The sequence below is a fragment of the Colletes latitarsis genome, chromosome 1, assembly GCF_051014445.1.
Source record: "Colletes latitarsis isolate SP2378_abdomen chromosome 1, iyColLati1, whole genome shotgun sequence".
NCBI lineage: Eukaryota > Metazoa > Arthropoda > Insecta > Hymenoptera > Colletidae > Colletes > Colletes latitarsis.
Genome location: NC_135134.1, coordinates 51,331,894 through 51,351,200, shown reverse-complemented (window position 1 = coordinate 51,351,200; position 19,307 = coordinate 51,331,894). Strand labels below are relative to the sequence as shown.

The window sequence follows — 19,307 nt, the reverse complement described above, 5'->3', positions numbered from 1 at the left end:
ACGGTTCGATTATACACTAAAACTCGTAAGCTAAACATATTCCCAACATTAGATTTATTTAAAAATGCATTTAACAAGGTATAATTGAAATAATAGTGGTTGTTCGATCGGTCATACAGTAGCGATTATTCGCTCCAACCTTGTCGCTCGCTTACCATTTTTTGAGAATTTGTACTTTGTTTACTTAATTCTCGTCGAATCGAATCTTTTTCCCTTGAAAACCTTGTTTCATAATCTCCTGTTGTTTCCTCCTTGCCGCCCACGAAGGATGTAGGTTTTCATTCTCCAAAAGATTTTTATTCTTAATGTCTCCCTGCGCGACGTTTGCTTTTCCGACCGACGTTATTTTATTTTGTTTCGAACACGAGACGCTTGTTTGCTTCGTTGCGCTGTTCCTATCGTTGGAAGTGTCCTCGTTATTGATTTTCCGTACTTTATTCTTTCTTTTATCTTCGTTTCCTTTGTCTCTACAAAATCTCTCTCTTTCATTTTTTACTCGAAACGCCTTAGGTTTGCTATCACCGACGCTTCTGCTTCTTTCTTGCGAATATGTTTCAATATTTAAGCTCGGTTCGATCCCGTCCGAATTTAGAAAAAAGTCATCTACCATTCTTGTAATTTCCACTGACTCTCCAGATGATGATTGCTTGTTGTCTGCTTTGCAACTATCATCTTTTCTCTCTGTCTTTGTCTCCTGCAAAAGTTCTGTGAATCTTTTAACAGCAGCCTCGTTGCTAATAACTTTAGCTGCAGATTTTGATGTTTGATTCTTATCTCTATATTTTGCATTCCCTTTGAACTGTTTTTCAGATTTGTTTACATCTGGTTTGTACAATGATGTTTCTCTGGACAGCTTAATGTATTTTGCATCTGTTTCCACATTTTGTTGTCGAGTTGTATATTGTGAACAATCATTGGAGGTTATATTAATTGAATTTTTATCATCTTCTGCATATATATTCACCTCTGCTCCATTTCTATCGTTTGCCAACAGTTTTGAGTTTCCTTCTTGGCTCTGATCTATAGGATCCTTTTTTCTTTTTTTCACAGATCGCTTCTTTTTTGCGCAAGAAATCTTTTCTTGATAATCTGGAAACTTCTCTTTAAATTCTATTATTTTTTCTTTTAAAGATTTGTAACTAACAACTTTGGTCATAGCCCTAGATTCATCCTCAGTTTGCGAGTTCTGCAATATTTCTTGTAGATATTCTAGGTTAACGATTCCAAATTTTGATATCTCATCGTCTTTGATACGTTTTAACGCAAAAACCTCCCTCAAAAATTTGTCTGCTTTATTTTTATTCTTTTCCAGTTGCTTCTCGCTGCCACGATTGGTACGTAATCGTTTAGCTTCCCTAATTAATTTATTTACGACGCAGATACGTGCCTGACGAACGTGTTGTCTTAACAAGACAATCTAAAAGAATCAACGTTAAGTCCATAGAAATTGAAGGTTCGCTTATTTAAAATGTAACAAAATCATACCTCGTTATTTATTTCTGTTCGGGCTGCCGTCAAAGTCATGTTGTCGACGGAAGTATCGTGTTAATATTTATAAACAGAGCGAATGAAAGACATATATGAATCAAACAGTCCTATACTTGCTGTTTTACGCGCGCTAAAATAGTTTCTAAACGTGTTTATGTAACATCATAACATCCGCGTTACATGACCGCGTGCTATGCGAACACAATGTAGAATAATGCTTGCATTCGTATAAACGAACCGAACCAATAAAATATTTATCTAGGTAAGGTTAAGAAAAATGATACACCAAATACGTGACTGGCCGAAATTCTTTGAAATCGTTCGTAAGATGACGGAACAAACTAATTGTTGGTCCACGGTCACGCTAAAATTGCTGTTGCATGTGCAAAAATATCTACATATGCATAGATACATACACGAGACACTACCAAGCGCCCTCGAGTGACAGTACCGTGTAGCATTCTGACGTTTTGTTGCCTTGTAGAAACGTCATTTCGTTTAATGCACGCTCATGCAAGGAACGTCGTTTAACTTCAGTTATAAAATCTAACTAACGCGAGCGCGTAGAAATTATTCTGCCTAGAGAACGAAACGACTGAATCAACGGAACAACCGTGACGTTTGGATTACTGGAAGGAGAATCAGCCATTAGTGGGAGAGTCTACATCATTTCTCTGACCGTGACTGACTGCACATATATATATTCGCCACGTATGTAGGTATGTGCGTATACGACCCAGTTGTACGATTCTCCAGCAATTTTGGTGGTTTCTAGATATTTCGTTGATATGGAGGTAAATTATGCGCAACTTGAGCACCGATTGTTGTCGAGCGAATATTAAAAACAACAAATACAATATCGAAAAATTTCAGAGGGAAATCGTCGAATGACCTTGAACATGGTCAAGCGATTGTTGGACCTTCTAACGCGATGTGTCAGACAGTCATGTCTTCAAATTAATCCGTTTCTTTAATTCATTCGCGGTAAATAGTTTGTACAAAATTTTTTCGATCGGTGTTGTGCTTTTATACATTTTATGCAAAAAATAAATAAATTATGAATAATAACGAACTTTATGTGCGGTAGTGTTTATTCGGAAGGTTAGTATTTACGACACTTGAGTGTTTTCGTCCAACCTCGAGCTTCTTCAATGTTTATTTTTATATTGACGTTACGCCTGGCATCCATATTTTGCCTTCCTGGTACATATATTATAGATTCGTTCGTTCTATAAACACCGAGTCACAGTGTCAAATCTGCTGCAATACACTTTTTATTCTTTGATAGCGTATTCCCGTTATTCTTTAATGCTCGATAAAAGGGCTATCGAATTTATTTCATGTTCGCACAATAACTCGAATTTCGTGTAAATACGAAATTAAAGTAGAATTTTATCAATATTTACGACAACTTACGATATATTTTATACTTATAATCGGTGACAATATAATTTCTGTAACACAATAAACTAAACGTTTCTTTGATTATATCTTTTCTATTCCACTATTCTTATTGATAACAATTTTCCACATATGCAACTACATTTTTCTTATTATGTTACCTATTTTATATTGTAACTGGCTTCTTACTCTACATAAATTTTTAATAAAAAAAAAAGACCAGTTTTATTTTCATGTGTCTTGTTCTATAATTTTAGGTTTTACCTAGTGTGATTTTAATATTTATTTTATTATTTTGATACTGTACCACAAATATCATCAAGGCTCAAAAATGAGTTGTGTTCGTTGCTGTTTAATCAGTGCTGGCCGTATAGCATCCTCTAATCAGATAGCAAATCATGGTAAGTATGTTGTCCATTTGCTTTCATAATGTTTGAAAATTATTTTAGTTAAAACATAAACAACTTTATATTTTCCATATTAGTTCACAAAATTGTGAGAGTTGCTGTGATTAGATCATTGACAATCGGTAGTAGTTTGGGGAAAGCACCTACTGAACCTACACCGCCTGGTAAAAACAGTAGTAATGGAGTGTCCTCTGTTGGTGGTGGTGGTGGTGGAGGGAAAAAAAATACCCTCACCTGTCCAAAGTGTGGAGACCCTTGTACACACGTAGAAACCTTTGTGTGTAAGTAGAGAATGTGCGTAAGTTCTTTTATAGAGTACTTATAGGAATATTCCAGAATTATGTAGAATACAAGAGCACCTTTTTTGTTAGCATCAACGAGGTTCGTGAAGTGCGAAAAATGCCATCATTTCTTCGTTGTTTTGTCAGAGATAGACTCAAAGAGAAGTTTCAAAGAAGCATTAAGATCAGAGGACACAAAACAGGGGTTTTATAGAAAACCACCACCTCCACCAAAGAAGGTAATAGATATAAAATTACGATTTTACTATGTACATGCATGATTAATTCACCTGTTTAGTACATACGCGAAAACGCGTATATTATTGGTATTTCCAGATATTCGAGTACCTAAATAAACACGTTGTGGGGCAGGAATTCGCTAAAAAAGTTCTGAGCGTTGCCGTTTACAATCACTACAAACGAATCTACAATAATTTGCCAATGCAGAATTCGGCGCAAGGATCTACCAATTCAGCCGGTACACAAGATCTGAATCATCCGTTCACTCACAGAGGTCTTAAACCACGTAAATAACAGTTTCCCCATTTTACACAAAATTGTATAAAGAGAAAACATAATGTGTGACTTACAATTTTTCAGTATGAAATATTTAGTAATTAAACACTAATGTTTTACTAGGGTAACTGTTTCTGACAGACCATTAAAATCGTCTATGTGTTTGTGAATTTTGACCAAAGACACTCATTACTTTTTATTGTAGATTTGTTACATATTTCGACAATCGGAAATTCACTCGGCGTTGGATTTCAACAATTTCCTACCGGAAACGAGCAAAAATCTGCTGGCAATCAATCGGCCCCCGGTTCTGATATTTTAGATAGTAAACAACATCAGTTAAAATTAGAAAAAAGCAACATTTTATTACTTGGCCCAACCGGCAGTGGGAAGACGTTGCTTGCACAGACAATAGCCCAATGCTTAGACGTACCATTTGCAATCTGTGACTGTACAACATTAACACAAGCAGGTTATGTTGGGGAGGATATAGAAAGCGTTATCGCAAAACTCCTTCAAGATGCTAACTACATAGTGGAAAGAGCGCAAATGGGTATCGTATTTTTAGACGAAGTTGATAAAATTGGTGCCGTTCCTGGCATACATCAATTGCGAGATGTTGGCGGAGAAGGTGTACAACAGGGAATGTTAAAAATGTTAGAGGGTACGATTGTAAATGTACCCGAAAGGAATAGTTCCAGAAAATTACGCGGAGATACCATGCAAGTTGACACTACAAATATTTTATTCGTTGCTTCCGGTGCTTACAATGGATTAGATAGGTTAATTTCGCGGCGAAAAACCGAAAAGTACCTTGGATTTGGCGCAACGCCGTCTTCTGAAAGTCCCGGAAGGAGAGCCGCGAGTCTAGCAGATGTTGCAAATATGTCGCCCTCCACAGAAAAGGATAATAAAGAGAAAGACTTTTTATTACAGCAAGTCGAAGCGAGAGACTTAATTGATTTCGGTATGATTCCCGAATTTGTTGGCAGGTTTCCTGTCCTTGTACCTTTTCACACTCTTGATAGAGATATGTTGGTTAGAATTTTGACCGAACCTCAGAACGCCATGGTGCCTCAATACCAAATGTTATTTTCAATGGACAAGGTATAAAATATCTTATAAAACTATTAATATATGCACGTACAAAATTTTCGATTTCTTTTATCAAGCTTGTTTGTTGGTTTTCAGGTGGAATTAACGTTTACTACGGAGGCTTTGAACGCAATAGCTACATTAGCGATGGAAAAAAAAACAGGCGCACGAGGACTTCGAGCAATCATGGAGTCATTGTTATTGGAACCCATGTTCGAAGTTCCAGGTAGCGACGTAATGACTGTCCATGTAACTGAAGGTTGTGTACAAGGAAACGAGAAAGCACAGTATATTAAAAGAGGCGATGCCACCGAAGAAGAGCTACAAGCTCAACATATACATAATTAACAAATAATTCATAGGAAAGACGTGCCGCACGTTTGATCCTCTCTTCTCATCTACCATTAAAATGTCGTTCGAAACTACATTTACGGAGATATTTTTTGGTACATTGTACGACAAGGTAAACTACAAGTGAAATTTGATTTGTTTCTATCAATATATGTAAAACAAGATTTTACAGAGAAAAATATGCATACAAAATTGGGAAATATTTTTGGAAACTACGTTTTCCATAAAAATACGTACGCATATCGAACAAGTTATACTACAAGGTATTTTGTCAACTTTGCTAATAATCTGAAACCACATCAAAATGCTTGGTCAAGAAATGCATTTTTTTTATTTTTTTTTTTACTTCACTTCTGACTCTACATATAGAATTAAGACTTCCGAATACTGTTGCTTAGATTAGATATATTTCGACTACAATGGGAACATAAAATTAATATATTTTTGTCCCTTATAAATATAACATTTATGCGTGCGTTCGATATATTATTGTATTATAATAGATATAGAGAAAATTAGCGATATTTGTGACTTAATTCATACATTTTGTATAACGGGTACCACAAAAAACACGTGTAATTAACGTAATACTTGAACATAGATATTTGGAAGTCAAAACACTTCGTAATATAATTTAAACTTGAATTTTAAATTTAGGAGAAAGGACTTTTAGGGAAATATTAAGTCTTATAAATGAAACGTGAGAGTTTGAAAATCGAAAAGAATATTGCGTTGATGGATAAATCAAGAATGTTTGTAACATATTGTACATACACATAATAGACTAGCGAAAACGATGAAATTAAAAGTTTAGAAATTGCATATACTTTGTAAAAGTATCTTTATACAGAAACACTCGTTAGCGATAAACATAATTTATCCCGACAAATTATTTGATTATATATATATATGCGAAATGTATATATCATACACGTTGTATATGCGATAGATATAAAAGAAAGGCTGTGTAATATATGATGCAAGATGAAAAAAGTACATATGTGAAACTGTAAACAAACATTACTGAGATTGTATATCATGTGATACTTATTTCATCGAATCTGTTATCGGTTTTCGAGCATCGACACTTCATCTTTTTATTAGTAATAAATCAAAAGTAATACAATATGTATATAGAGTACTTTCTTTGTCTAGTATATTAAAACGATCAAGTAAACTTTTTATATAATCAAGTCTCAATAACTACTTCATGCGATCTTAATTTGAAATGTTACTTTTAAATACTCTTTTTTGTTAAATGTGACGATAAATGTTCATTTCAGTGGCTTTGCTCTAAAACAAAGTCACTAAAGTAAACGTTTACCAGTGTGACTGTTTTCGTGGCGACTTTGGTTTCAGCCTTATTGCTGTTATAAATTCTGTAACTACCCATTTAATTGCTTGTGCTACTACCACATTTACAGTATATTCTAAAAGAAGAGCTCCAAACCCTTTATACAAACCAAGAGGACCTTCGGTGGAAATAATTGTATTGTAACAATCCACTGCTCCGCTGTATCCGGTTAGCAACGGCGTTACGCTACGCCCCGTGTCCAAATTATCGATTATAGTACGTGTACCTTGAAGGTGAAGTCTACAAATCACAGTGTCCCATGGATAAAACAATACGTCTGCCATGAATGTGGAAACTAGCACTGACTGGAGCTGTATATCCATCTTATATGTTTCTTCAGATAGCAAATCTCTACTGTATGCACCCTTGATGTAACATATAAATAACGTTTAGTTTACATATCCCAAAGTACAGTAGTGCCCAGATAAGTGACCGCGGTTATTCCCATCAATTCTTAGAAGCCAAGCGGCTTCGAACATCGAGCGTGTCGAACGTAACTTGACGCTGGTCGTTATCGATACATTGTATATATGGTTCCGGGTGCCAGCTATTGTATTTCACTCGCACTTATGTGGGCACTACTGTATTTACTATTGACAGTATACTCCTTTTCATTGATAACTTACTCGTACTTCTTGAGAATGTTTCTGCCTAATTTGCATGATGCGACTGGTAATTCCATGGACAGCCATGGTAAAAAGATATTTACAAATTCCGTGAGCGATAGTCGATGGCAAAAGCGAATATATAGGTATCAGTCTACCCTTGTTGCTCACTTCAACTAAACGAATTGCACCATCTCGAAAAACGTCTAATATTCCAGGACTTTCAGAAGCAATTTCAGACTGTACAGTTTCAACTAAAGATGCAGAGAAAAATGGCGTTGCCAGGCCTATGGTTACACTGTTATATTTTTTATTAATATTCTTTATAAATAAATTTAAAGTACAAGAAACATATATACTAATTTACTATTACCATTTCAAAAGAATATGCTGACCAAATGCTTTCAATGAACTGCTCCATGTTATTTCCCTGAAATAAAATGCCTTATAATTATTACTTCATACTTTTCATTCTAAAATTCATCTTACTTTGGCCACGGTGTGATTTTGGAAATTACATCTTCAATAGCTAACATCATTCCCTTAACAAGCAACACCGATCCAACACCTTTCCAAAGAGTATTTATTCCCTGAGTCTGATGAAGTCTTATAACTATAGGTACCAATGTAATTGGTATTATGTGATACTTGTTTGATCCAGGGTTCACCTGACATTGCCTCCTTAGAACGATAAATGGATGAACTAATAAAGTTTCTGTAATTAAGCTTGCCAGGCCACAACCCGCGGCAATGCATGTTTTCATAGCGGAATCTGAAAGACAAAAGTTATTCGAAATACTAACTGAATTTTAGTCGCTAGTCTACAGTTACACTTTTAGTTTCGAAGAATCGTGTTTTATCGAAATTTACCATCGACAGGAGGGTTATCTTCAGCTAGGGGATGCACAGAGAGAACATCCAAAGGGCGAATAACCTCTCGTCCATTGTATGTTTTCAAGTAATTACTTTCACTTCTCCAAGAGTTCGAAGGTCTTCCTCGGTATACACTCTCGTAATCTTCTAATCCCGCCATTTTTAAATCGAGTGATTTTCAAACATTGTAATTAATATCTCAAGTTAACTCTTTAATTTCGAAACTATGTACTGATACACTGCTATGTCTGCATTTCTGACCCCGATGGCTCGTTACGCTTTACGTCAGTAGTGTCTCCAGACTGGGCACCGAGTGCACCAAGAACCGTAAATCGAATCCTTTTATTGGTGCGTTTGTCACACTAGTGTAGCGGTGTAACAGCAGATTGAACTGTACTACGTATGTACTACTATTCGCTAATGTTGATTCGGTCAAATGTAATTCAGCCGATTGTTGTATTACATAAGTTCTAGTTAAGATCTTCCTCTAAATGCAGGGAATCGTTCTCACAATCTAACCAGCGTTAAAAACAAAGAATATGGGAGACAGAGAAAAGGAACCTGATGGCGAATGGGCCATTGATCTTCTAACAAGAGATATGGGTTATAAGAAGCAATTTTACAATACATATTTCACCGAAATATTTTTTGGAGTCTCAGGTTTTTGTGCACCATTATCAGCGAACTTGTGGTTGAGGCAGCCTCTATTCTCCCGTAAGTTGATCGAATAAAATTACACCTCCGAATATGTAATCTACGAATATAAACAAATAAATTCTTAGAACTGCCACAACTTACGATAAGTAAATGACCTTGACACAGATTGTATCGTCATCTTTCCGTCAGTTGTGTAAATAAAAATTTCATACAAAAAAAGCATAGAATTAGCCACAGAATTAAACTACAGCATTTTATACAGTATGGCACATGTAACATGGAATGGGTCACATGATTACATAAATGAAATTAGAAAATAATTCAACAATATGTAACTCATTCAAATAACACTGAATTAATTCATATTTTATTATTAGTTTAATAGTATTAAAAAGTACATGTAATTAAGGACTGTACATCTTTTACTTTCATTAGATTTTCCACATGCTATTGTCGGATGCTTGATAGGAGTAACTTTTGGAAACTATTTTGCAAAGAAGGTCGATGCATACTATAATCGACGTGATGCCATATTACTAGATTATGTTAAACTACATCCAGATCGTTTCCCTGCACCAGGTAACTTGTTATATACTAAATTAAATAGTAACTTTTCATTTATCATTATTACAACATGTTTTTACTATTCCAGTAAATAGGAAATATGCAGATATATTTCAGCCATGGCTGCCTCTTCGATAGGTAATTACAATACATTTCTAAAGTCAGACAGTACTTGATCATAGTAGCAAATGAGAAAATAAAATTCATAGGTGATCATTGTTTTTTACAAGAATATGTTATATTCTTACATTATATCTTACTATATCAAAGATATGTTATACATTTTTTATTTATATGTATAATAAAATATTTGGATTTACAAGTATATATTATATATGTGTATGCATATACTTACTTCAAATCTGTCAACATTTTATTTAAATTCTTTGTACCTGAGAACAAGGATAATACAATAATTTAATTTTTTCTCTTTCACATTTTAAAATCAGAAATATATAGGCTTATCGTTTAATGTTCTAAATAATTGTAAGCAACAATTATTTTACAATAAATGTTTATGCATTTATAGAAAATAAACAACAAAGTCGCTATATAAAAGAATAACGTAAAATTATGTATAGTGAAACTAGCGTTACGTGAAGTATGAATAAAACAAAATTAACAGAGCATTATTGTAGTTTATTTATCATTTTTACGAAAGTTTTTCGATATATCAATCTATAGTGATTTCTGCTTCGAGGTGTGATTCAAGCCAAAGAATTTCATATTATACGTATTATTCATTTAGATAACAGTAAATGAGAATTAATTGAACTCTTTCTAATCATCGTTCTAGCACGTTTATACAAATTTCTACTTCTTTTCAGGATTATAATTATCATTGTATAGTCCAGTCCCTTTCGAATCTCCTAGCCACGGATATTTATTGGGGCATTCCCTACATGTTTCTAAATACCTGTAAATATATTTGTTATTAGTATCGTCACAAAAATCCTTAGATATACCTTTTGTGTATCATTAATTACTTACCTAGTAGTAGTAAAATTAGATTCTGTAGGTTTGAAATCTAAAGCACATTTATTCGCGTTGTTACATGGCGGTCCAGGAATATTTTCTTTCTTTTTACATGACCATCCCTCATAATTATTCAGAGATTTAATTGGTTTCGGATCAGTCATCCACGTAAGTGCTTGCGTGGCTGTTACAAAGTACACGTCAGGTCTGTAAACGTGCGACACATGTTTATACAATTACAATTTTAGATGATGCTCCATTAAGCTAACACTTCGATAGTCGTACGTACTAGATATCAACGGAGATATCACCGTAAATATCAAAGAGAGTATTTTTATATATTTCTTAGTTATCCCCAGAAATATTCGTTACAAACTATTTCTGAATTATGAATTTATATATAATACATAACTGATTATATAACTTTTACTTACAATGTCACTGCCCAGTCAAGAAACTTCGATAGACCTCGTTCAAGTTCCTTTATTTGGAACCAGTTTGTGTGGAAAGGCATCATGTACGGCGCTCTGTTTTGTTCATAGTATCGATTGAAATCTTCTTGTAGCCATTCAAAGACTTCTTCAGGATCATGATTGTGAAGTACACATTGATCCAAATAAGGGCAATGCCCTCCTTCGTAGCTTTCGACGTAATGTGCGTTTAATGGCAATTCCCACACACCTGGAAATAATTGAAATATTTCCCTGTTAAATTACATTCTGGATTCGGTGGATTCAACGTTAATCGGTCGGTGTATTCTGTCTCATTTACATAAAATGTACATAAAATTCTCACAAACCTGGGAACGATTTAGTGGGGCACGTTCCCGCTTTACATTCGTGCGGAATCTTATAATCGAGAGTGTATGGCCAAATTGGTACTTTTAACGGTGAAATTCCAATACTGCTGTCATATATGTATCCAAAGTCTTGCAGCACTTTGTACTGAGTATTCCGTCCTGGTTTCAAGTACGGTGCTCTCATACCAACAACTTCGCTCCTGGTGATGTTGCTAAAATGCGTCATTATCTCTCGCATTCCTATCATTTCTCCCACCCATTCTTCGTATCCTTTATCTTCCAAACCCTTTTGCAGCCTAAATATTATCGATTATGAGCAACGTGATACTTAAATAACTACATGCATACACTGCAGTGTATTTTATCGATATCGATACTCACGATATTGTTTCAGTAGCAATTTCATGCCCATCGTGTGCTAAACTTTGAACCATATTGTAATTGCAATATTCGTGCGAAATGAAGAAGGTACCTTTCAACGGGCAATTATTTGGATTCAGTCGGTCAGTAGCAAATATTTTTTGGTAGTGGTCGAAATTATTATGATTTATCGCTCCGTCGAATGTCATTATTATCATTTGTGGTGTCTGAAATCGATCAGCATCGCGCGAAAAATGTATTAATTTATATATATACCTGGGAAAAATTTTAATGTGGGATTTTAGAGGCCAAAATAAGACGAAAATCAAGAATACTAATTTGTTGATGGAGGCTTCGTTAAAAAGTTATTAACGTTTAAAGTTCCGCCCGTACTGAATTTTTTTCTCGAAAATGCGTAAGATTTCGGGGGTAGGTATATTCACCAAAAATGATTGTAATTGACCCTTGCAGCCAACAGTATTTTTTTTAGAACGATTTGAAAAATTTTTTTTCGTCGAAAATTTTCAGCACCTACTCGATTTTTTTTCTCGAAAGTGGATAAGATTTCGGGGGTATATGTAATGACCAAAAATGATTGTAATCGACTCTTGCAACCGAAAATAATTTTTCCAGACCGATTTGAAAGTTTTGAATTTAATTGTTAATAACTTTTTAACGAAGCCTCCATCAACAAATTGGTATTCTTCATTTTCGTCTTATTTTGGCCTCTAGAATCCCCTATTAAAATTTTTCTCAGGAGTGGCCGAACACCCTGTATATGTATACATGTGTAGTATAGTGTAGGTATATGTATATGTATACCTCGTCTGGGTGAATACCACCAGGAATTATTGTACCGTCCCTTGAGCAATAGCAGTATGGTAATTGACAATTTGAGGTATCACATTTCTCTGCTAAATCCGTTGGTGGTTCCGTCACTGGTGGCGGGGCTAAAATTCAACAAACTTAGATTAATACAAAACCGATCAAGGAGGCTGCAGCGCATAGGCAATGTTTAAAAAAAAAAATCTTTACTCGTGGCAATGGGCCCGCATCGAGCTTCATTTTTGAAGGTACAAAACTTGCTGATGTCGTCGAAGTGTAGCCCTGAGGGACACCTGTTTAGATACGGGTATCCATCGACACACTGTTGAAATTATATTAAAAATTATTTGCACAGGATGTTCCAGCATCGGTGGATACAACCGCGGAGGGGGTGACTCTACCATGGATACCACCGATGCCAGGACACGCTGTATAAAATAAAATAATGTTTAATTTAAAATTAATTACCTGGTAAAACCTTCTACACGTTGCTGGATCGGCGAAGTTACCGTTGCCTTGACCTTCCGGGCACGTGAATTCCTCATCTTTCTTCTCTTCATCCTTCTTAGAATTTTTTTGCCCGTAGACTAGAAAATAAATTGCATACGAATTAATTGTACCCTTTTCCCTTTCGCATATTATAAAAAAACCCTTATTCAAACAGTTTTAAGCTGTAATATTAACTAAAGAATGGGTTTAAAGATATTCTAGAACATAATCCGTATTTTTGTTGAGAATAAAACAGTCTGTGGGGAAAATATATAAAATAATCGGAGCCATCGAGGATTAGAATTCCAGCAAAAGGTCAAGGTTGAAGACTGCTCGAACACGCTAACGCATTCGTATATTTGTGCTCCTGCGGACCGAATAGATAATTATTCACATTCTACTTTTGTTGCATTCTTTCCGTTGACTCCTATTACAGCTCTAAAGGAATAGTATCTAATCTTTGCTCGATCGTTTGTACGATAAAATATTTTTATTTAGCGATGCAGTAATTAATTAAAGATTCTTATCTTATTACGAAGAAACGGGACAAAGCAGAAGCGCGGAATGTATGTACGCGTGTACACAGAAAGCTGCAAATGCTCGTAGAAAATGTCTGAGAGAAATTCCAAGGGTATCGCAGAAAAGACGGTCGAGAAAGCGAGAAAGGTGGTAGCAAGAATTCCATCGTCTAGAGACGCCATTGTACGCCTATGTTGGTGCTTGAGTGTCGATTGCATTCGAGTTTATTTATACAGGGTGTTCGGTCACTCTAGGGAAAAATTTTAATGAGGGATTCTAGAGGCCAAAATAAGACGAAAATCAAGAATACCAATTCGTTGATGGAGGCTTCGTTAAAAAGTTATTAACAATTAAATTCAAATTTTTCAAATCGTTCTAAAAAAATTATTTTCAGTTGCGGGGGTCAATTACAATCATTTTTGATCATTACACATACCCCCGAAATCCTACCCACTTTCTAGAAAAAAAATCGAAAAGCTGTGAAATTTTTCGACGGGAAAAAAAAATTTCAAATCGTTTTGAAAAAATTATTTTCGGTTGCAGGGGTCAATTACAATCATTTTTAGTGAATAGACATACCCCCGAAATCTTGCGCATTTTCGAGAAAAAAATTCAGTTCGGGCGGAACTTTAAACATCAATAACTTTTTAATAAAGCCTCCATCAACAAATTGGTATTCTTGATTTTCGTCTTAATTTGGCCTCTAGAATCCGCTATTAAAATTTTTCCCAGGGGTGGCCGAACACCCTGTATGTATTTAAGCGTCGATGGCATTTGAATTAGTCGGATCCACAATTCATCGTGTAAATAAGCACAAATGTGTCTGGACTTGCTTGTAAAATAATATCCACGCTGTACGATTTTTGTTGCGGGTAATTGTATATGATTTGGGCCAATGGCAAGATCAAGGATCGGCATTTACTCACGCACCACTAACGCTGAAATGTAGAGACAGTTATTTCGTATATTTTTAAATACCTGGTATCGGTAATCGTCTTGCATGTGCATAAAATTTATCTACTCGACTAACTAACGAGCAAACGCTTTCGAGTTTAACTGCTACAGGCATTAATTCCCGCATTCCTTTTCGTCGAAGCGAATACAGAATCGAGTCGAAGTTTATTAATAATCTTCGTTTTGGGGTACCATAAATTTTCGCCCATTTTTTTTACCATTGGTACATTTTGAAACTCATTTATCGCCACATCAAATCCTACCACATAATATAAAAGTAATATAATTTTTTGTTATTTTTCTAGTTGTCCTTTGAGCCAATCCACCATCATTATTACAACGTGACGTGCTCGAGACGATCGTGTTTGGTAATCGTGAGACGAATTCCTAATTACAGGGATATTTTTATTCCAGACATATAGTAAAAAGGTGCCCCCCCTCCCAGTACAATCATGTTCCTATCGTTTCAAGGTATGGTCTCTTTCAGAAAAGTATCTTACCATTCATTATCATCGAAAGAAATTTCATATCATTTTTTATTCTGCAAAATTCATCATCATTTCTCAATATTTATAACGCTGATGATCAAGTCGATACATTAAGAATAATTATAGACGAATATAAATTTTGTTCAATGGATAGGAAGATCGTATTTAAACATGTTGAAATCTTACGCAGATGATCTATGAGGAGAAAGTGGTATCCGCGAAGAAGCTTCCACCATGATTTTATAACAGTTAAGCATGATACAAGAGTCTCGAACCCAGTAATTTTTTAACACTAAACTGTTGTACGTATAAGTTGGGAGCATGTATATAAACACTTTAACAAAATTCTCGATAAATTGTCGAATTTAATTGTCTTGAGAACACAGCTTCGTATAAACAAATTTTATTCTATACTTTTGATTTATTCTTTTTATAAGTTGTGCACAGCTGTGCCACGAATAACGGAACGCCTTACATAATGAAAAAAGGAATTTCCAATTGCTTAGGAATAAATTAAAATTAATGTAACCAAATAGCTTCGTCCACAAATCTTGGGACCAGGAATTCTCTCTTCTTTTTTAGGGAGTGCCTTTGAAAAAGTTTCGAAATCGCTGATGTGAAAAGTGAATTGAACGTGTTGGAAATGAAAATCGTGTTTATGTGCCGTTAATAAAGGAAATCTCGCGTGTATCGATGCCAAAAAGATTGGTTTAGCGGCAAAGTGGAAAGTGAAGGTACCGCTCTGGCAATGACGTTGTGGTAAATCGTTCAGGTGCAACATTTCCATCGGCCGTGTACCATGCACGCATACTTTTACCCGTGAATTCAGATCTCTATGAGTGTGGCGCACCGCACACCATATACGTAAACGACGAAACTTATGTAAACACCAGTGAAACCGCCATGGAACCTAATTTAACAGCGCTTCACCGCTGCTCGTTGCTTCCTCCATCTTCTCGTTTTTATCTGTGTCAACTTTATTTACGATGTGTCTGGACATCGACAGTAATGGACGGTCAACTTTTGAAATTTCGCGTGCATGGCAGCGTATTTTTTATGGAACTGAACGTCGAAAATTGCTCGATGCGAACGAAAACGAAAGACATTAAGAAAAAAAGATCTGATTGGCAAAAATGGATGATCAATTATGCAATTTGTTTAAGATAATACAATCATAAAATGTGACTTATTACGTTACGAGAATATTATAAGAATGAAGCGAATAATTTGCTAAAGAATTTCTTTTTAAGATATACAGGGTGATCCGTTTGAATCGACCAACTCGAAATCTTCGAATATATCCATTGGTGCAACACGTAATTTCTTACGCAAAAGTACTAAGCCACTTATGGCGAAAAATTGTGGGTGGTGAAATAACAAGCACGATATTATTGAAATATTCCGGTTAAAATATCTTCTAAAGTAATGCTTTTTTGCCACGGGTGGTTCCGCTAACGATATAACTCCATTTAAGAAAACAAAGTTGACCTTCAACGGTCAATAGTTTCGAAAATATTCGACTGGATCAATTTAAATGGACCACCCTGTATAGGAGAATGTCTGCAGAAGGTCGTTCCCTCGTTGTACCCACGTTTCCAGCGATTCAGCTTTGTGACACTGATCGGTTTGATAATTCATCTACCAAGGAATTGTTCAACAAAGAGATTGAAATTTAGATTGAAGGTAACAAAGATGTTGAAGTAAAATGTTGTGACATCGATACACAATACGTCGAATAATTTCTTCATAAACGTGTCTTTGAACTCTAACTTTCGTTAATAAACATTTTTATCGTTCGACATTACAACTATATTAATCGTTACCGTCTCTATAACACGAATTAAAATGTTAGATTCGTTCGTAAACCAACTTTTGCCCAGGGCTTTGCTCATCGAAATATTGATTTAAAAATTTCATTAACAAATCCCAATTTATAAACGAATTCATGAATGAAACGTAGGCAGAAGTTGATCTACGAATCGATCGCGAGCTACGAATAGAAATTTACCCACTTCTGTTCATCGAGTTGAGAATTCCAAGTTAATCCAACAGATTCATAAAGTTCATGCAACTTTCATATTCTATCGTTATATATCAATACCGCGTATGGTTCGTTCGCGATCGCGAGCCACACGACTCGACGAGCGCCAATTCCACAAAATCTTCTTCGATATTCGAAGTCTTTTCAAACCTATTCATCCCGAACCGAAACGGCGCAAAGATAAATTTCTCTTTTCCGATCGTTTCGCGACGAAAGATTGCGACAGGAGGCAAAAGAAGAGGGTCGCTTCTTCGATCGACGCGCACGCAATCTCCTTCGATCTCTCTTCGGCGTCAGAGACGATTGGAAACGTGGATTCGTTTCCAGGCGTGCCTTCCTACCTGAGACGACCAAGACGGCGTAAAGAAGCAATTTCCTTCTCCGTGGCAACATAGTTCTCGTCGGTGTAAACGTGGATGCAGTCCTCTCCGTTTGAGTTTGACGGTTCTTCGAACTTCACAGCACTTTTTGCGCACGAATGGATCAGCTTCGGGAGCCCGTGATTCGCGAGGACTTGTAATCGGCGGTAACACTTGGTGAACCTACTCTCGCAACACTGACTTACGAGGGGTTCGCCAGCAATACCTTCTGTCGTGACTACGGGACTCGGAAACCGGACGGTAGGAACCGTTCTTAGCTCATTGGCAGTGATGCCAGACGGAGCCCTCGCCTTCATTGGTTGACCACTTTCTCGAGAAATCTTGGCTTGGCTTTTATTTGCGTTAGAACGCGCGCACGGTTCCGTGTAAAGTCTTCTGAAAGCTGAAAGTTTTTTTTTATACGTTTTTTATCGTTTAACTCTTTGCAGTTACGAGACAATTCCGATTAATTCGGTTCCAAGCAGGCCAAGCGCGTAAAATGTTTTAAGCGCACGCAATTCAACTGTTCCCATTAGAATCTTACAAAACGTTTTATTCGTACGCGACATAAACGATTATACAAACGCGCGGAGGAAATAATTGTTATAAAGCGTATAATTATTTAACAACGGTGGACCGTCGGAAAATGTGTAAGAAGCTTCATAACTCGATTTTGGTCATTTGTGGCCCCCTTTTCCGTTTCTCCTTCCTCGACGACCTTTTTGTTTTCGTTTCCCCTTTGTTTCCGTCTCGAGACTCAGTCAACCGCCGATAAGGATTGATATATCCTGGTTCACGTTCCGTGATACGAAGTTCTTGACTCATCAGCTTAATTATATCGAGGCTTTCCTGGTCCAACAGATACCTAGTACGGTTTGTGAAATTTAAGGACCAGTCTATGATCTGATTCCACTTCTCTTGCTTCTTCAATATACGATGCATTACGTGAGGAAAATGAAGGACAATGTCGCCAAAAAGCAGGGTGTTTTCTAACACACCGGATATTGCTGGAAAAATAAAAATTAATTTTCCATCCTATGATTTGGGTGTAGCGAAACTAAACAAATTTTGTACTTTTTTAAATAGACAGTGTTATTAAAACCTGTATAAAATTACCGCTTTGTATGGTAAAGTTTTGTGGCAAAGATTTACTATCGAGATCGAAGTCCGCTCTCTCGATCATTTCCTTACTCGTTTCTATCGTGTCGATCATATTTTCACCGAGAATCATTATCATCTTGTATAAACGTTCGTAGTTATCTATTTTTTCGAGACGTTTCACTGCGTACGCGTGATCCATACGTTGTTGTTTGAATGATTTTTTGACTAATGAAATCTCAGTTAAGGAAGTTAAAAAAATAATGTTTGTTATCGATTTTGAGAACAAATATTTCAAAGAGGTACTCTTGTTTTGCAGAATTCCAAGTTATCAAAGATTGTTCATTATTTACTAAACAATGATATGAATTATGACTATCTGGAGTTATTATATGTATGTATAGTAAATTGCTCAAATAACTGGTGTTTGAATACGGGAGTCTCCACACAATCACATCATTTATCGCGCCATTTACGTCAATTTTTACTTCCAGATCATTCTAGTTATTCTTGCGCATAACGAGCATAAAACTAGAACGAAAGAATGATGACGAATACTACACAATGGAGCAGAAATTCTTCTGTAACATAAATTTTCGTATTTGTATAATTTTAAGTGTACACGATGTTGATTTCGAATTATCATGTTTTCGATGGATACATAATTCTTCGTGGACCGCCTTCACCTGCGGTTCTTCGTCGATTCGCTGATCCTCTGTCATTAAAGATACTTGTTGCACTTGCGCAGTGCATATCAATACTGATACGACTACAATGTAAACGAATACGCGTGGCATTTCGTCAGATT

At 35.8% G+C, this 19,307-nt stretch overlaps 5 protein-coding genes across 18 annotated transcripts; 2 read left to right on the top strand and 3 right to left on the bottom strand.

Moving 5' to 3' along the window:
* Window positions 1-31: 31 nt before the first annotated feature.
* Window positions 32-8,665, bottom strand: LOC143345015 (uncharacterized). The gene is made up of 7 exons (XM_076771712.1): window positions 8,369-8,665; window positions 7,988-8,270; window positions 7,872-7,928; window positions 7,520-7,796; window positions 6,862-7,258; window positions 1,486-1,508; window positions 32-1,417 (listed from the first exon to the last, which is right to left on the bottom strand). Exons 1-7 carry the CDS (start codon window positions 8,529-8,531, stop codon window positions 185-187), a joined length of 2,433 nt encoding a protein of 810 aa, XP_076627827.1. The 5' UTR covers window positions 8,532-8,665; the 3' UTR covers window positions 32-184.
* On the top strand, window positions 1,503-6,732 carry Clpx (Caseinolytic protease chaperone subunit). Of its 9 annotated transcripts, none has more exons than XM_076766432.1 (8): window positions 1,503-2,203; window positions 2,264-2,589; window positions 3,213-3,290; window positions 3,374-3,577; window positions 3,668-3,816; window positions 3,914-4,103; window positions 4,299-5,200; window positions 5,285-6,732. In XM_076766432.1, the coding sequence occupies exons 2-8, from the start codon at window positions 2,565-2,567 to the stop codon at window positions 5,534-5,536; spliced, it is 1,800 nt and encodes a 599-aa protein (XP_076622547.1). In that variant the 5' UTR covers window positions 1,503-2,203; window positions 2,264-2,564; the 3' UTR covers window positions 5,537-6,732. The 9 variants fall into 9 exon arrangements, with proteins under 9 accessions (XP_076622547.1, XP_076622538.1, XP_076622557.1 ...); XM_076766423.1 differs by having other exon boundaries at window positions 1,503-2,207; XM_076766442.1 differs by having other exon boundaries at window positions 1,503-2,282; window positions 2,362-2,589.
* Window positions 8,666-8,674: 9 nt separating the features above from the next.
* Nd-b14.5b (NADH dehydrogenase (ubiquinone) B14.5 B subunit) lies at window positions 8,675-16,041 on the top strand. 5 transcript variants are annotated; one of them, XR_013079827.1, is made up of 5 exons: window positions 8,780-9,085; window positions 9,464-9,607; window positions 9,681-9,730; window positions 14,819-14,984; window positions 15,192-15,424. XR_013079827.1 is itself a non-coding variant. In XM_076766613.1 (4 exons), exons 2-4 carry the CDS (start codon window positions 8,911-8,913, stop codon window positions 9,728-9,730), a joined length of 369 nt encoding a protein of 122 aa, XP_076622728.1. In that variant the 5' UTR covers window positions 8,675-8,771; window positions 8,869-8,910; the 3' UTR covers window positions 9,731-9,924. The 5 variants fall into 5 exon arrangements, 4 of the variants coding, with proteins under 4 accessions (XP_076622728.1, XP_076622736.1, XP_076622748.1 ...); XM_076766613.1 differs by lacking the exons at window positions 14,819-14,984; window positions 15,192-15,424 and adding an exon at window positions 8,675-8,771 and having other exon boundaries at window positions 8,869-9,085; window positions 9,681-9,924; XM_076766621.1 differs by having other exon boundaries at window positions 14,819-16,041.
* Window positions 10,010-17,523, bottom strand: Cda4 (chitin deacetylase Cda4). Of its 2 annotated transcripts, none has more exons than XM_076766502.1 (9): window positions 17,384-17,523; window positions 13,020-13,138; window positions 12,762-12,873; window positions 12,549-12,676; window positions 11,748-11,953; window positions 11,367-11,662; window positions 11,002-11,248; window positions 10,583-10,774; window positions 10,010-10,508 (listed from the first exon to the last, which is right to left on the bottom strand). In XM_076766502.1, the coding sequence occupies exons 1-9, from the start codon at window positions 17,433-17,435 to the stop codon at window positions 10,406-10,408; spliced, it is 1,455 nt and encodes a 484-aa protein (XP_076622617.1). In that variant the 5' UTR covers window positions 17,436-17,523; the 3' UTR covers window positions 10,010-10,405. The 2 variants fall into 2 exon arrangements, with proteins under 2 accessions (XP_076622617.1, XP_076622625.1); XM_076766510.1 differs by having other exon boundaries at window positions 12,762-12,844; window positions 17,384-17,517.
* A 188-nt stretch (window positions 17,524-17,711) lies between these two features.
* LOC143342551 (coiled-coil domain-containing protein 134) lies at window positions 17,712-19,296 on the bottom strand. Its single transcript, XM_076766569.1, has 4 exons — window positions 19,161-19,296; window positions 18,518-18,727; window positions 18,069-18,408; window positions 17,712-17,804 (listed from the first exon to the last, which is right to left on the bottom strand). Exons 1-4 carry the CDS (start codon window positions 19,294-19,296, stop codon window positions 17,765-17,767), a joined length of 726 nt encoding a protein of 241 aa, XP_076622684.1. The 3' UTR covers window positions 17,712-17,764.
* Between the last annotated feature and the right edge of the window lie 11 nt (window positions 19,297-19,307).

Bases quoted from the DNA above. Each gene is read 5' to 3' on its own strand.
- LOC143342551 (XM_076766569.1), bottom strand. From the start codon at position 19,296: ATGCCACGCGTATTCGTTTACATTGTAGTCGTATCAGTATTGATATGC. The intron at 18,409-18,517 runs GTAATTTTATAC...TTATTTTTCCAG, and splicing joins AAACTTTACCATACAAAGCG to CAATATCCGGTGTGTTAGAA. The intron at 17,805-18,068 runs GTTATGAAGCTT...AAAAACTTTCAG, and splicing joins CCACAAATGACCAAAATCGA to CTTTCAGAAGACTTTACACG.
- Cda4 (XM_076766502.1), bottom strand. From the start codon at position 17,435: ATGTTGCCACGGAGAAGGAAATTGCTTCTTTACGCCGTCTTGGTCGTC. The intron at 12,677-12,761 runs GTAAAGATTTTT...GTTGAATTTTAG, and splicing joins ATGCGGGCCCATTGCCACGA to CCCCGCCACCAGTGACGGAA. The intron at 10,775-11,001 runs GTAAGTAAAAGT...GCACGTTTACAG, and splicing joins CTTGACTGGGCAGTGACATT to ACCTGACGTGTACTTTGTAA.
- Nd-b14.5b (XM_076766621.1), top strand. From the start codon at position 8,911: ATGGGAGACAGAGAAAAGGAACCTGATGGCGAATGGGCCATTGATCTT. The intron at 9,086-9,463 runs GTAAGTTGATCG...TACTTTCATTAG, and splicing joins GAGGCAGCCTCTATTCTCCC to ATTTTCCACATGCTATTGTC. The intron at 9,608-9,680 runs GTAACTTGTTAT...TTACTATTCCAG, and splicing joins AGATCGTTTCCCTGCACCAG to TAAATAGGAAATATGCAGAT.
- Clpx (XM_076766432.1), top strand. From the start codon at position 2,565: ATGTGCGGTAGTGTTTATTCGGAAG. The intron at 3,291-3,373 runs GTAAGTATGTTG...TTTCCATATTAG, and splicing joins TAATCAGATAGCAAATCATG to TTCACAAAATTGTGAGAGTT. The intron at 4,104-4,298 runs GTAAATAACAGT...TTTTTATTGTAG, and splicing joins TCACAGAGGTCTTAAACCAC to ATTTGTTACATATTTCGACA.
- LOC143345015 (XM_076771712.1), bottom strand. From the start codon at position 8,531: ATGGCGGGATTAGAAGATTACGAGAGTGTATACCGAGGAAGACCTTCG. The intron at 8,271-8,368 runs GTAAATTTCGAT...TTTGTCTTTCAG, and splicing joins AGATAACCCTCCTGTCGATG to ATTCCGCTATGAAAACATGC. The intron at 1,418-1,485 runs GTATGATTTTGT...TGATTCTTTTAG, and splicing joins GAACAGAAATAAATAACGAG to ATTGTCTTGTTAAGACAACA.